The sequence below is a fragment of the Anabrus simplex genome, chromosome 1 (genome assembly GCF_040414725.1).
Source record: "Anabrus simplex isolate iqAnaSimp1 chromosome 1, ASM4041472v1, whole genome shotgun sequence".
Classification (NCBI taxonomy): Eukaryota; Metazoa; Arthropoda; class Insecta; order Orthoptera; family Tettigoniidae; genus Anabrus; species Anabrus simplex.
The window spans coordinates 919,750,157-919,763,832 of record NC_090265.1 but is presented as its reverse complement, the minus strand read 5'-3'; the positions used below and the strand labels follow the sequence as shown (position 1 = coordinate 919,763,832).

At 42.0% G+C, this 13,676-nt stretch overlaps 1 protein-coding gene across 2 annotated transcripts in view; it reads right to left on the bottom strand.

Annotated features, from left to right (window-relative positions):
• The window catches only part of LOC136857751 (GRAM domain-containing protein 2B), a 1,093,462-nt gene that overhangs the window by 194,667 nt on the left and 885,119 nt on the right, over nucleotides 1–13,676 (bottom strand). For both annotated transcript variants that reach the window (XM_067136651.2, XM_067136652.2), the window contains one exon: nucleotides 26–151. In XM_067136651.2, coding sequence (XP_066992752.2) covers nucleotides 26–151 — 126 coding nt within the window. The remainder of the gene's footprint in view (nucleotides 1–25; nucleotides 152–13,676) is intronic.

The window sequence follows — 13,676 nt, the reverse complement described above, 5'->3', positions numbered from 1 at the left end:
AAGCGAGAAAGAGCGTTTAACTGACCTGTCATGTCGACCAAAGACATGGCTGGGGCTCTTCTGCACAGGCTGGATTCGTGGTGTTGGCTGCAGAAGACGCTCGCCTTGCGGAGTGGACGGTGCGGACTTGGCGAGTATCGAGCTAGACGACCTGCAATAAAAATGTCAGTTATATTTGAGAACGAGAAAACTTCCTTGTATCAAGTGGTAAGGAAAACGTTTACAGAGCGTAAACCTAAAAAGAGAAAGAAAGAAAGAAAGAAAGTGAGAAATCCAACGATAAATTAACGGGGAGCATTTCTTTAATTCAAGGGCATAGAAGATCGTGGCCATTAACGAAGCGTACTAATCCAGCCGTCCTCAACTTTTGAGAGGTTGCGGGCCAGTTAATTTTTCTGTAAGACGAGGACCCAGTCTAAAAAAATGACTTGTAAATATATTTCCAATATGTTTTTAAACACAAAAATTTGACTGACACTTAGTATTAACAGTCAAGTATGGAGTAATCTTAACGAATATTAGTGCACTAAGAAAACTGTGTGATATGCAGACAAATTAATAATTAACTACTGGATTAATGAAATTTTGTGGCATGTGATAGTTTTCTGATGGCAACTTCATTAATTTATGCTGAAATGAAATGTCGTATGGCTTTTAGTGCCGGGATATCCCAGGACGGGTTCGGCTCCAGGTGCAGGTCTTTCTATTTGACACCCGTAGGTGACCTGCGCGTCGTGATGAGGATGAAATGATGATGAAGACAACACATACACCCAGCCCCCGTGCCATTGGAATTAACCAATTAAGGTTAAAATCCCCAACCCGGCCGGGAATCGAACCCGGGACCCTCTGAACCGAAGGCCAGTACGCTGACCGTTCAGCCAACGAGTCGGACATTAATTTATGCTGATTTGCAATGACATAATTCCTATTCTGACCCCCAACACTTACAAAATTTATAACATGTTCATTCTTCGGTGCACAATACAAATATTTTAAGAAGTATAAATGAAGCATCAGTCATAGTCCGGCTCCTTGGCTGAGTGGTCAGCATAATGGTCTTCAGTTTGTAGGATCCTGGGTTCGATTCCTGGCCGGGCTGAATGTTTGTGATCGTCTTAATAAACATTTTCAGTTCATTGAAACCAACCACCACTAAAACACGCAACAGTGAATACATCCACATAGGGTCGGTATGAGGAAGGGCATCCGACCGTAAAACTTGGGCTTAATCCACATTATTGCCGTCCCCTTATAAAGGAGGAAAAGACCAGAAAAGAAAAATGAAGCACCTATCATACAAAACTCTAACCATGTTCATGGGTTGATATAACAGGATCTGATGACACAGGCAATATGTTCATAACGTCTTCAATGTTTGATGTTCTGGAGATTTTTTGAGCATGTCTGAAGTCCTGGTTTCTAGTTTATTTCACGTTTTCAAGTAACTACCTAGCGGGCAATATTGAATCGTCTGTTATGACGGATCCAGGAATTAGTATCATATACACAGAAGGGAACACATAAAACCATGGATGTCTGTCTGTTAGGTCATCAGCCCAGAGGCTGATTGGATCCTCAAATAGCACCACCAAAAGTTATGCGGTTATAAGGAAACCGCAAAAACCAATGGCAGCACCAAAATGAGGCGTACTAGGCAAGACGAGGAGTGAGGTAGTTTGCCATTGCTTTCCTCACTGGGTCAGAAAGTGCTATTGCAGCACGACTGACCCTATGAGCAACACCTTTCATAACACTCAGATGCACTAGTCGTGCTCTGAATGTCATTACTCAGCACCACCCATACCCCAGCAGCTTCCATATTGACACAGCCATGGATGAGACTGGGACTTCGGTGAAAGCTACACTTTACTCTGGCCTGTGCCAAGAGATGGATACAAAAGTTTTTTTTTTTTTGCTAGGGGCTTTACGTCGCACCGACACAGATAGGTCTTATGGCGACGATGGGATAGGAAAGGCCTAGGAGTTGGAAGGAAGCGGCCGTGGCCTTAATTAAGGTACAGCCCCAGCATTTGCCTGGTGTGAAAATGGGAAACCACGGAAAACCATCTTCAGGGCTGCCGATAGTGGGATTCGAACCTACTATCTCCCGGATGCAAGCTCACAGCCGCGCGCCTCTACGCGCACGGCCAACTCGCCCGGTAGGATACAAAAGTACTGTATCCATCAGGAAATGGCAGCAGGCATAAAACCATGGATAAACTCAATAAATAGTGTGGCAGTACCTAGAAAAAAAAAATATCAAATGCTTCTGCGTTAATTTGAACACCGCTTGAAACTGTTTTCAGAATTGTCCCAAGCAGTTTTATTAGTTCAATATTGATTCAGTAATAGCAGTGCTATTTATCTCTCCATACAGCTAAAGACAGGGAATGACAGGTCCATGACAATACTGAGAGAAAAATTGATTATCTCAAAATTGTGCAAAAACTACCGATCTTAAAACCATAAACTACATTAATTTATTTTTCTTTTAAGTTTTCAGAACTCCACCTTCTACCACAATAGTTGTAGGTCAAAGTCAACTTGAAAAACAGTTGATAATGTTAGTTTACATACAGCCATAATATAAAAGATATATAGAAAAACCAAAGTCCAAATTAATTACTTCTAATTATGTTTAAATGTAGCGCATATCTATAGTATTAATATCCATTATGGTTTTCCGTTTTCTATATGCAATGCACGTGAGCAACAAACCTTCGAAAGTAGAATGCAACTGCAGCCCTGGCCAAGCAGCATCTTCATCCTTATGACTTAATTTTGGCTCTGTGTCAGAGATTACTATTTCAAAAAGATGACATAAGGTAAGCACTAAAGAATATCCGAACTATCCATATGTAAAGGGAAAAGGAAAATATTAATACATAAGAAGGTCCTAAGTTGAATTTCTTTCAGACAGACTATAGAATCTGTCTACTGTTCACCGGTGGGCGACCTGTTGACGGGTATAATTCTTTCCTATGCATACTAGCAATGGAAAGTTCGAAAGTCACACTCGTCTTAACAACGAAGGATCTAGTTTTATCTAGTGTCAGGCTGTTTTATCCTCTTGCTGTAATTTATCAGTATACTGACCTACGGAGGTTAAGGTTGTGTCGTTAGGTCAGTAAAATTTACAACACTGTATCACAAACGGAATATCTGATATAATAATCTGACTCGTCTGTAACACGATAGGTCATCGGACACACTTCTGAGTTCAAAAGTTCTATTAGACATTTTGCTTTTGAGAGAGAGAGAGAGAGAGAGAGAGAGTATGTGCATACACTACTGAATTTAAAAATAGCTGCCTGCCGCACTAGTTTAGAGCTTAGATAGTAGCTCTGATCAGCTTAACCCAGGTTTAATTTCCGACCATGAATTTAAGACTAATCAGGGAGTTTTTTTTTTTAAAAAGGTGATCATTTTGCGTTTTGTTTAACGCACTAACTCATAAGTTTTCAGTAACAGTGGGATGAGGCTTTCGTTCAGTTCTACCAAATGTCTGGTGAGAAAATGAGAAACCATAGATAACTCTATTCAGGATTATCAGCGGTGGGTTCGAACCATACATCTCCAGAATGCAAGTTTACAGATGTACCGCGTGGCTAGCTCGCTCGGTGCCCGATTTCCATAGCCTTATGCTGTAGATAAAAACGCGCTCTGTTTGTTCTACACTCTAGCTCTCAGGTACGCGACTTGAACCAAGCGGTCAACTCGCTCTGTCGTAGGAAGTACAGGTATATTCTGATGAACGACGAATTACTGTATGCTAAGATGGAATATTCATGAAAATTCGCAGCTGACGGGAATTAACAACATGACACATTGACATTAACCTTGGGACAGAAGCTCAGTTATTGATTATTTTGCATAGAAGTTTGCTTCCTTTTTTTAGGTCCTCTATTGAAATGTTTATTGTTACAGGCTATTAACTTTGGAATAATTATTCTTACTTATTAGCGAGAATGGACATTAACAGAAATAGGCCAGTGCAACATTCACATCTATGGAACAATACGAGTATAAATCAGTCCAGTCTGTATCCCTCAAGTCAGTGCACGAAGAGTAGAAGTTTGCTTTTATAAAACTATAGACCTACTTAAACTAGTTTCTTTTTAACTTGAGCTTGTTTCGTACTTGTCTTGACACAATGCTGTTTGAATGAAAGTGAAGTCCAGCGACATTTACCCAGCGCTTCATCAGGACAAAAGCTAATCAAACCTATTTTATGGCAGTAGACAGGGACATTTCTAAAATGGCCACATTAATATTTGGAAACAGTCATTAACGATATCAGCAGTTGGCCATTGGTTGCGCCCAGCATTACGACTTCTTTTATCTCGGACCTAATGATGTTTCCAGAAGGATCATTTCAGCTCCTTAACACATTAACCCATTATCTCCAAGAGTAATCATATCTATACTTTAATTTATTGACCTCTTCTACTGCTGTCTTTCTTCAGATGAAAATTGTTCCAGCCAAGATGTCCCATAAAGTCTACCCCAATGGACATTCGGTTAGTCTTTCTTCTGTTTGCCAGCCCCACGAGAGAGAGAGAGACAGCAAGTCTGTCTCTTACCCGGAGGCCTCCAGTTCGATTCCTGACCAGGATCTGAGGGTTGGTTCGAGACACACTCAGCCTACGTGACAAAAATTGAGGAGCTATCTGACGGTGAGATAGCTGCCCCGGCTGAGAAAGCCAAGAATAACGGCCGAGAGGATTCGTCGCGCTGATCACACGTCACCTCGTAAGCTACAGACAGGCCTTAGGGTTGAGGAGCGGTCGCTTGGTAGGCCAGGACACGCATAAGCACTGTTATGGGATTTGTTTCATTTTGTCCTTCTGTTTCCAAGACAATGTATTCCATCTGGCTTAAGTCGGTAGCATTTAAGGGTGTTCAATCGCTACGAGCTAGTTAATACATTTACGTGACTGCTGACATCATGGTAATAGCCACAGGACCTTTAGTTTCATGATCTGAACCTAAGGAATGCCACATTCCATTTTTAAAATCTTCTATGTCGTTTGTTTCCGAAACGTAAGAGAACTCCTAAGGAAAAGAAATCAGAGTCATCTCTTACAATTAATGATGATGATGATGATGATGATAATAATAATAATAATAATAATAATAATAATAATAATAATAATAATAATTCCAATATATCTGGGCGAAACTGTAGCCTGTCTATGCGAGCTAGCTGTTGCCACTGAAACTCTGAGCTCAATTTATCCCTGATGAGTCTGTACGATCGGCCGCATATACAAGAATTCACCTAGCAGGCATGACAGTATATTGATTTGTACATTAAATACCATACAGGGAAGGTAACTCATTAAGATCTTTACAACAAAGCTTCAAGACCCAGTTCGTAAAAACACTTTTGTCGAAAATCACCCAGAACCAATCGTGCTGCTTTCCTTTAGTTCTTTTCCAGTTTTCGTATCAAGTAATCCTGGTAAGGGACGCGTAAACTAGAATCATATTCTAACTGGTTTCTTACCAGTGACTGATACGCCCTCTCTTTTACATCCCTACTGAAATGAAAACCTACAACCTGTTTTCCAGTCATTGACCGGGTCAGGGATGTAATGAATGAAACATATATAGGCTGTTATTACAATGGGGTCGCCACTCCCAAGGTGATTTGTTAATGAATGATAAATGCTATGAAATGATAATGGAGAGTGTTGCTGGAATGAAAGATGACAGGGAAAACCGGAGTACCCGGAGAAAAACCTGTCCCGCCCCCGCTTTGTCCAGCACAAATCTCACATGGAGTGACCGGGATTTGAACCACGGTATCCAGCGGTGAGAGGCCGACGCGCTGCCGTCTGAGCCACGGAGGCTCTTTACATCCCTACTACAGCCCCTAAATAACCTCACAACTATATAGAGAGGTCTGTAACATTTAATATACCGTTTATTACCGAATGAAGATATTTCCTTCTAGGTACTTACAGAAGTCAGCATGAGTTACTGATATCACATCAACACAGTAATAAAAAATGAGAGGACCTCTCCTCTTTGTGAAATTTACAACCTGACTTTTCACCCCGTTCACCATTATACCATTGTCTGCTGTCCATCTCACAACACTGTCGAGGTCTTTCTACAATCAAGCGAGTTGGCCGGCGGTTAGAATCGCGCAGCTGTGAGCTTGCATTCGCGAGATAGTAGGTTCGAACGCCAAAGTCGGCAGTCCTAAAAATGGTTTTCCGTGGTTTCCCATTTTCACACCAGGCAAATGCTGGAGCTGTACCTTAATTAAGGTCACGGCCGTTTCCTACCCACACGTAGCCCTTTCCTATTCCATCATCGCCATATGTCCGGCTCCGTGGCTAAATGGTTAGCCTGCTGCCCTTTGGTCATAGGGGACCCGGGTTCGATTCCCGGCAGGGTCGAGAATTTTAACCATAATTGGTCAATTCCCTTGGCACGGGGACTGAGTGTATGTGTCGTCCTCATCATCATTCCATCCTCATCACGACGCGCAGGTCGCCTACCGGAGTCAAATCAAAAGACCTGCACCTGGCGAGCCGAAGTCCTCGGACACATCCCGGCACTAAAAGCCATACGCCATTTCATCGCCATATGACCTATCTGTGTCGGTGCGACGTAAAGCAAGTTGTAAAAATAAATTCTGCAGTCGCTCAAAATCCTGTAACTTATTGATTACTCCACACAGTATAACATCATCCGCATAAAGCCTTATCTGCGATTTTAATTCCTTATTGATATTGGATATAAAAACACAATGGTCAAACAAAACACTGCCTTGCGGGAACCCCTCCTGATCATTATAGGATCAGTTAATGCTTACCTAATTCTCAGAGTTCTATTTTCTAGAAATTCACCCATTCACTTTTTTGTCTATTCCAATAGCCGCCATTTTCGTCAATAATCTTCCATGATCTACCCTGACAAAGGCTTTTGATATATCAATAGCGATGCAGTCCATTCGACTTGAATCTAAAATATTTGCTATATCTTGCTGGAATCCCGCAAGTAGAACATCGCAGGAATAACCTTTCCTAAACCTACACTGCCCTCTATCAAACCAATTAGCAATTTCGCAGAAGTGTCCAATATAATCGGAAATAATGATTTCCAAGAGCTTACGTGTAAGTCAAGCTGACTGACCTGTAATTAACTCATACTAGTTCCGTTACAAAAATTATACCAGCTGAAAGTTAAATAACTCCCGAGGGACAAAATTCAGGCATATCAGCGTCCCGAAAATCGTACGAGTAGTTAGTTGGACGTAAAACCAATACTTTTGCTATTACAGTAGAACCTTAGTTATCCGGACCACTTTTAACCGAAACAGTTCGACTCATTGGCTGAATGGTCAGCGTTGAGGCCTTCGGTGCAGAGGATCCCGGATTCGATTCCCGGCTGAGTCAGGGATTTTAATCGCCTCTGATTATTTTTGGGTGTTTTGTCCCAACACACTACACTACGAACCACAACTGAAACACGCAATAGTGATTACATCCTTCCATATAGAATTGGCATCAGGAAGGGCATCCGGCCGTAAAACTGTGCGACACCGTTCTCACCCGCGACCTCACAGATGTGGGAAAAGCTGTAAAAAAAAAAGAAGGTCGTTTAACCGAAACGACCGAAAATAAATATTTTCGGTAAAAACGAACTGAAAGAACACTGTTATGTTACGTTATGACAAAGGAAATGAGTAGCGGAATGCGTGGACTCAACCTTGACTGCCTCCTTCCCTTCTCTATTGCCAACTTAGTTTGTGACGTGATTAATCAAAGCCTTCGGGTGTTGTGCTAATAAAAAGATCGTGTGATATAGCGGCTAGGAAACGATGTGAAAACGACAAAAAACGGAAGTAGGTTAGAATATTTTTTTTAATAGTGCAATATGTACAGTATAAGTATATGCACTATGGAATAAGGTTTGTTCTAAACAATATGTAAAGTAGTTTGAGTTTGTTGAAATGCTTTGTTAGCATTGTATATGTGTATTCGAAACCGACTTTCAACCGATTAGGTCGTGTTACGTACATATCGTACGTGTTGTAGAGATGTTAAGTACAAAATCCATCAGCCAACCGGACACCAGTGGGATCCGAACCCACAAACTCCCGATTTTACGTCGGTTGCTCCACCACTGAGCTATGGTGGGCTAGGTCATGTTTGTTCTGTTGGAAAGGATTTAAGCTACACTATAACTGTCATCACAATGTGCAAGTCACCCGTTGTGGGCCAAATCAATGAATAATTTTCACCACCGCATTGTAATCGAAATCTACTTTCAACGTCAAGAACGTTTTTTAAACTATAAAAAATATATTTGAATCATTATCCGAAATTGTCATTATCAGAAACCACCTCTCTCCCCCCCCCCACCCCCCCCACCCTTTGTTCCGGTTAAAAGAAGTTCTACTGTATTACAATATTTGAGCCCCAGAAGTGTTAAGGAAGAGTCTGGGCTAGATAAAGTGGATATGTTCAAAAACACTGTTATCAACGAACGATTACAAATACGATTGGACAGAAAGAAGACAAGTCGTGTTCATTCTACTAACGGGAGCAGCACAAAACAAAGACGAGAACAACATTATGCTTCTACTAGAGCACGCATCGTCTTTGAATGGGAGGTTTTTCCGTCCCGTTAGACCTTCAGAAGATAAACGTAACGACTCATGGGCACTTATAAATAGTATCAGGTCGACTACCGGAGTAGGAAGAACCTGCCAAAGAATGAAAGCCATTTGCCAACGTTTGACAACGTGGTTACTGACGCTTTCAACAGCTGCGACGTCACAAACTTGGGATGAAGTACAGTGTATCTGCTAGATTTAAACAACTGACACACGGCTAATACAAACAAAAGGCGACATGAACTGACATATTTCCGATCTCTGCAAACATACAGCAACTTTGAAAATAAATTTGAGAGGTTACGTGTTCTACTGAACGCGGATATTGGTCAGAAATATCACATGAATGAAATGATTCGGGAAAGTATTTTTTCTTTTCTTTTTTTTTTTTTTTTTTTGCTACTTGTTTAACGTCACACTAAAACATCGAAGGTTTTCAGCGACGGAGGGATGGGAAAAGGCTAGGATTGGGAAGATAGTGACCGCGGCCTTAATTAAGGCGTGAAAATGGCAAGCCACGGAAAACCATATCCAGGGCTGCCGATGGTGGGATTCGTACCCACCATCTACCGAACGCAAGCTCACAGCTACGCGATCTTAACCGCGCGGCCAACTCACTCTGTCTTCCACCAATACTTTAGTTTTGCTAGTGGCTTTACGTCGCACCGACACAGACAAGTCTTCTAGCGACGATGGGATAGGAAAGGGCTAGAATTGGGAAGGTAGCGACCGCGGCCTTAATTAAGGCACAGCCCCAGCATTTCCCAGGTGTGAAAATGGGAGACCACAAAAAAAAACTTCAGGGCTGTCGACAGAGGGATTCGAACCCACTATCTCCCGGATGCAAGCTTACAGCTGCGCGCTCCTAACCGCACGGCCAACTCGCGCAGTCCAATACTTTCTCCCTTCTAAAGTAATATAAACTAGCCCTCTCAGCTTGGCCCTATATTTTTAAAATATCTTGATTAGCATCTTCTTATGGATATAGCAAACAAATAGAAATGTCAATGAGAATGAAAACCTACAACCTGTTTTCCAGTCAGTGACCGGGTCAGGGATGGAATGAATGAAGGGGCGAGGATAGGAATTGTGCCGGCTGCCGAAACCTGTCGCACTCCTCTGGGACAATGATTAATGACTGACAGATGAAATAAAATGATGGTGGAAAAGTGTTGCTGGAATGAAAGATGACAGGGAAAACCGGAGTACCCGCTTCCGCTTAGTCCAGCACGAATGTCACATGGAGTGACCGGGATTTGAACCACGGAACCCAGCGGTGGGAGGCAGACGCGCTGCCGCCTGAGCCACGGCGGCTTCATTGAAAAGCCAATAACTCCTATAATATATGACTGACATACCATTAACTACTGTAGGTCTCAAAGGGAATGTTGCCCGCAAAACAAGGGCTCTTAAAAGTGTCAATAATTCTACTCAAACAGTTATGTCACATAAAGCACATTTAACTGTCAACCGAGCTCGATAACTGCAGTCGCTTAATTGCGGCCAGTATCCAGTATTCGGGAGATAGTGGGTTCGAACCCCACTGTCGGCAGCCCTGAAGATGGTTTTCCGTGGTTTCCCATTTTCATATCACGTAAATGAAGGGACTGTACCTTAAGGCCACGGCCACTTCCTTCCCACTCCTAGCTCCTTCCTGCCCCACCATCGCCATAGGACCTATCTGTGTCGGTGCGACGTAAAACAAATTGTAAAAAGAAAAAAACTGGGATAAGACCCTACAATAATGAACGCAGAGGACGAGTGTCGACGACAACGTAGATTTACATTACATTTACAACTGATCTGCATTTAGTGGCAGATTCCCTATCAATTGTTTACATAGTCTTTTCATATAATTTCACAGAAGTTAGCCACGTATATTCCAAGTAAGCAAAGCAAAGCAAAGTCATCTCCGTACAGGCCATGATGGCCCTTGGAGGGGTGGAAGGTAAAGGCTTTAACAGTTAACCTCGGCACTTGATGGGGTAGAATGGTTAGCTCCACGCCCGGCCGCCTTTGCCCCCAGGAATTAACCTGGTACTCATTTTTGGTGTAGGCTGATTGAACCTCCCGAAGTGGAAATCTGGTTTCTTAAATTTTACGACTTCCTGACGGGGATTCGAACTCACGTCCTTCCGGGCGAACCGAACACGCCTTTACCGCCTCAGCCAGGCAGCCCCTTATATTCCAAGTAGAGCAGTAAAAATGAAGGATAATGGCTGAAACGTGATGGAACGTAATATTGTTATTTTGAGACGTCCACAATGACCGAACCAAGAACAGCAGCATAGAAAATAAGACGGTCACACCATATTATGTAACTTGATCTAATGAGTATAAGCAAAAATTATGTCTAATCTTAGTAGTGGGTGTCAAAGTTTACAACTTTTCAGTTCTGAAACTAATTGTAGCTTCTATTTGATTATAAGAAATTGTACACTTTGGAAAATATTTCACAAAGTGCATGAACTTCTTAAAATCTATAGGGCAGTGTTATTCTTGGCAATTTAACGGTATGCAAAAACTCTTGCTTCATCAGCTTAATGCTTTCCTGCTACCCATATCATAAAATACCATGGTAACTGTGCTCATATGAAAGTAAACGGATGTTATTAAATCATTTTTAAAAGTGTATTAAATTTCAAATATTATAAACACTACAAAAATGCCATATGAGTGGAATATCGAAAGAGCACGTAGTAACTCTTTATCTGCCATGCACGGAACAGTCCTAGTTCGAAAACAACTTGAAAATGGACATCCCGAATATGAACATTTACTATTAGATTGATAGAGGATATTTCCCAGAGTATGGATATTTTCTGCCGGGCTGACTGGTTCAGATGATGAAAGCCCAAGTTGGGCGGGTTCTATGCCGGTTCAATCCAGCAGTATTTGATGATATTCCAGCCTCGTGTCGGTAGATTTACTGCCACGTGAAAGAATTTGTGCGGGACGAAATTCTGCCACATCGGCGTCTCGGAAAACCCGTAAGAAGTATTGGGACGTAAAGCTAACATTACGTAATGTTATTGCTCTTACGTCCCACTAACTGCTCGTGTGGTTTTCGGATGTAAAATAATAATAATAATAATAATAATAATAATAATAAATATATCAATATTATTATTATTATTATTATTATTATTATTATTATTATATACTGAGCGATTGGCTGCGCGGTTTTGATCACGTAGCTGTCAGCACGTGGTTCGAAACCCACTGTCAGCAGCACTGAAGATGGTTTGCAGTGGTTTGCACTATTTCACACCAGGCAAATGCTGGTGCTGTACCTTTGTTAAGGTCACGGTCTCTTCCTTCCCACTACTAGCCCTTTCCTATCCCAGCGTCGCCGTAAGTCCATCCGCGTCGGCGCGACGAAAAGCAACTTGTAAAAAAAACCCACATTATTATTGAGATATGAGGACGCCCTATGAGTTGTCTGTTAGGAAGTTAGTCGTAAATCTTGTTTCTATAGTCAGACGTAGACTTTATAGTCTCCTATGTCCAGTTCCAAGAATGAGCAGTGCCTTGGCCACAAGGAATCACGGCCCGGGGTTCGATTCCCGGCTGGATCATGCAATTTTAATCGCACATGATTAATTCCCTTTGAGCTGGGACTGGGCGTTTGTGCTGTCTCCAACGTTCCTGCAACTCTCAACATTATCCTCCACTACAGTAATATGCATTTTCCTATACGCATCAGGCGCCACCCACCTTCGTCAGAACGTTTATCTGATTAGGGTTGCACCCGGCTGCAACTGCGACATGAAATTATTTTAGTCTACTATAATTATAAAGGATCTCAACTCACAAACATTAGTCTATCAGTTCCACATGGTCTTTTAGAGTCATATTGTACGTGACTTCGTGCGTCTAAACAGAATGCTGTTTACAGTAAGCTAGTAAGTCAAGCAACAAGCGACAGAAAATATACAATTAAGTAGACTGCAGTCAATGTTCGTACAAACGGAGCGTGTTCACCGAACGTTAAAAAGTTGCTCAATGAACAAGTAGAGGGCGTGCCAGAGGTCGAGTACTGCTACCACCTGGTGGGTGTCCTTGGCCTAAATCACTGTGGACTGCACTTTCGCTATTGTAGCCGGGAAATAAACACTGGAGGGTTTGCGATACTAGAGCACGCCTTTCAACGCCCTTACTAAGATCGAGCTATTTTGATACATTTTACTAAGACTACTGTATTCTGTATAACTATGATCAGTGATAATTGTAATTATGGTCATTTGCCACTTGTCCGACTCATTGGCTGAATGGTCGGTTCAGAGAGTCGCCGGTTCCTTTCCCGGCTAGGTTGGGGATTTTCATCGCGTCTGATTAATTCTTCTGGCTCGGGGACTGGGGGTATGTGATTGTCCCAACACTTTACTCTTCATATTCAGACAACACACCACACTACCAACCACCACAGAAACACGCAACAGTGATTACATCCCACCACAGGGTCGGCATCAGGTAGGGCATCCAGCCGTAAAACTAGGTCAAATCTAAATGTACGACAGCTCGCACCCACAAAACCCACAGATGTGTGAAAAACGGTTGTAGTAGTAGGGCCTAGTAGTAGTAGTAGTAGTAGTAGTAGTAGTAGTAGTAGTATTCATTTGCCACTTACCAGAGAACATTACAAATAATTATCGTAATTCTTATAATATTTTGTGCATAATTTATTTTTAACTTATCCGGATCTATCCAGAGCTTGTAAAGAAATGAAATGCCCTGCTTTTTTTTTCAAAAACCTAGAAACACAATTTATTGTCCGCCTCCGTAGCGTAACGGCTAGCACTATTAGCTGCCCTCCTTGGGGGCACGGGTTCGATTCCTGGTACAGCCAGAAATTTAAGAATGACAGGAGGGCTGGTATGTGGTTGAAGTGGCACAAGAAGCTCACCTCCATTGGGGGCGTGCCTGAAAAGAGCTGCACCACCTCGGAATGAGAACACGAGTTTACTTTTATCAATTTTATAAAGCAACAGAAACATTTCAATATGATGTTATTCTTATTCCAAACCCGCTTCTCTTT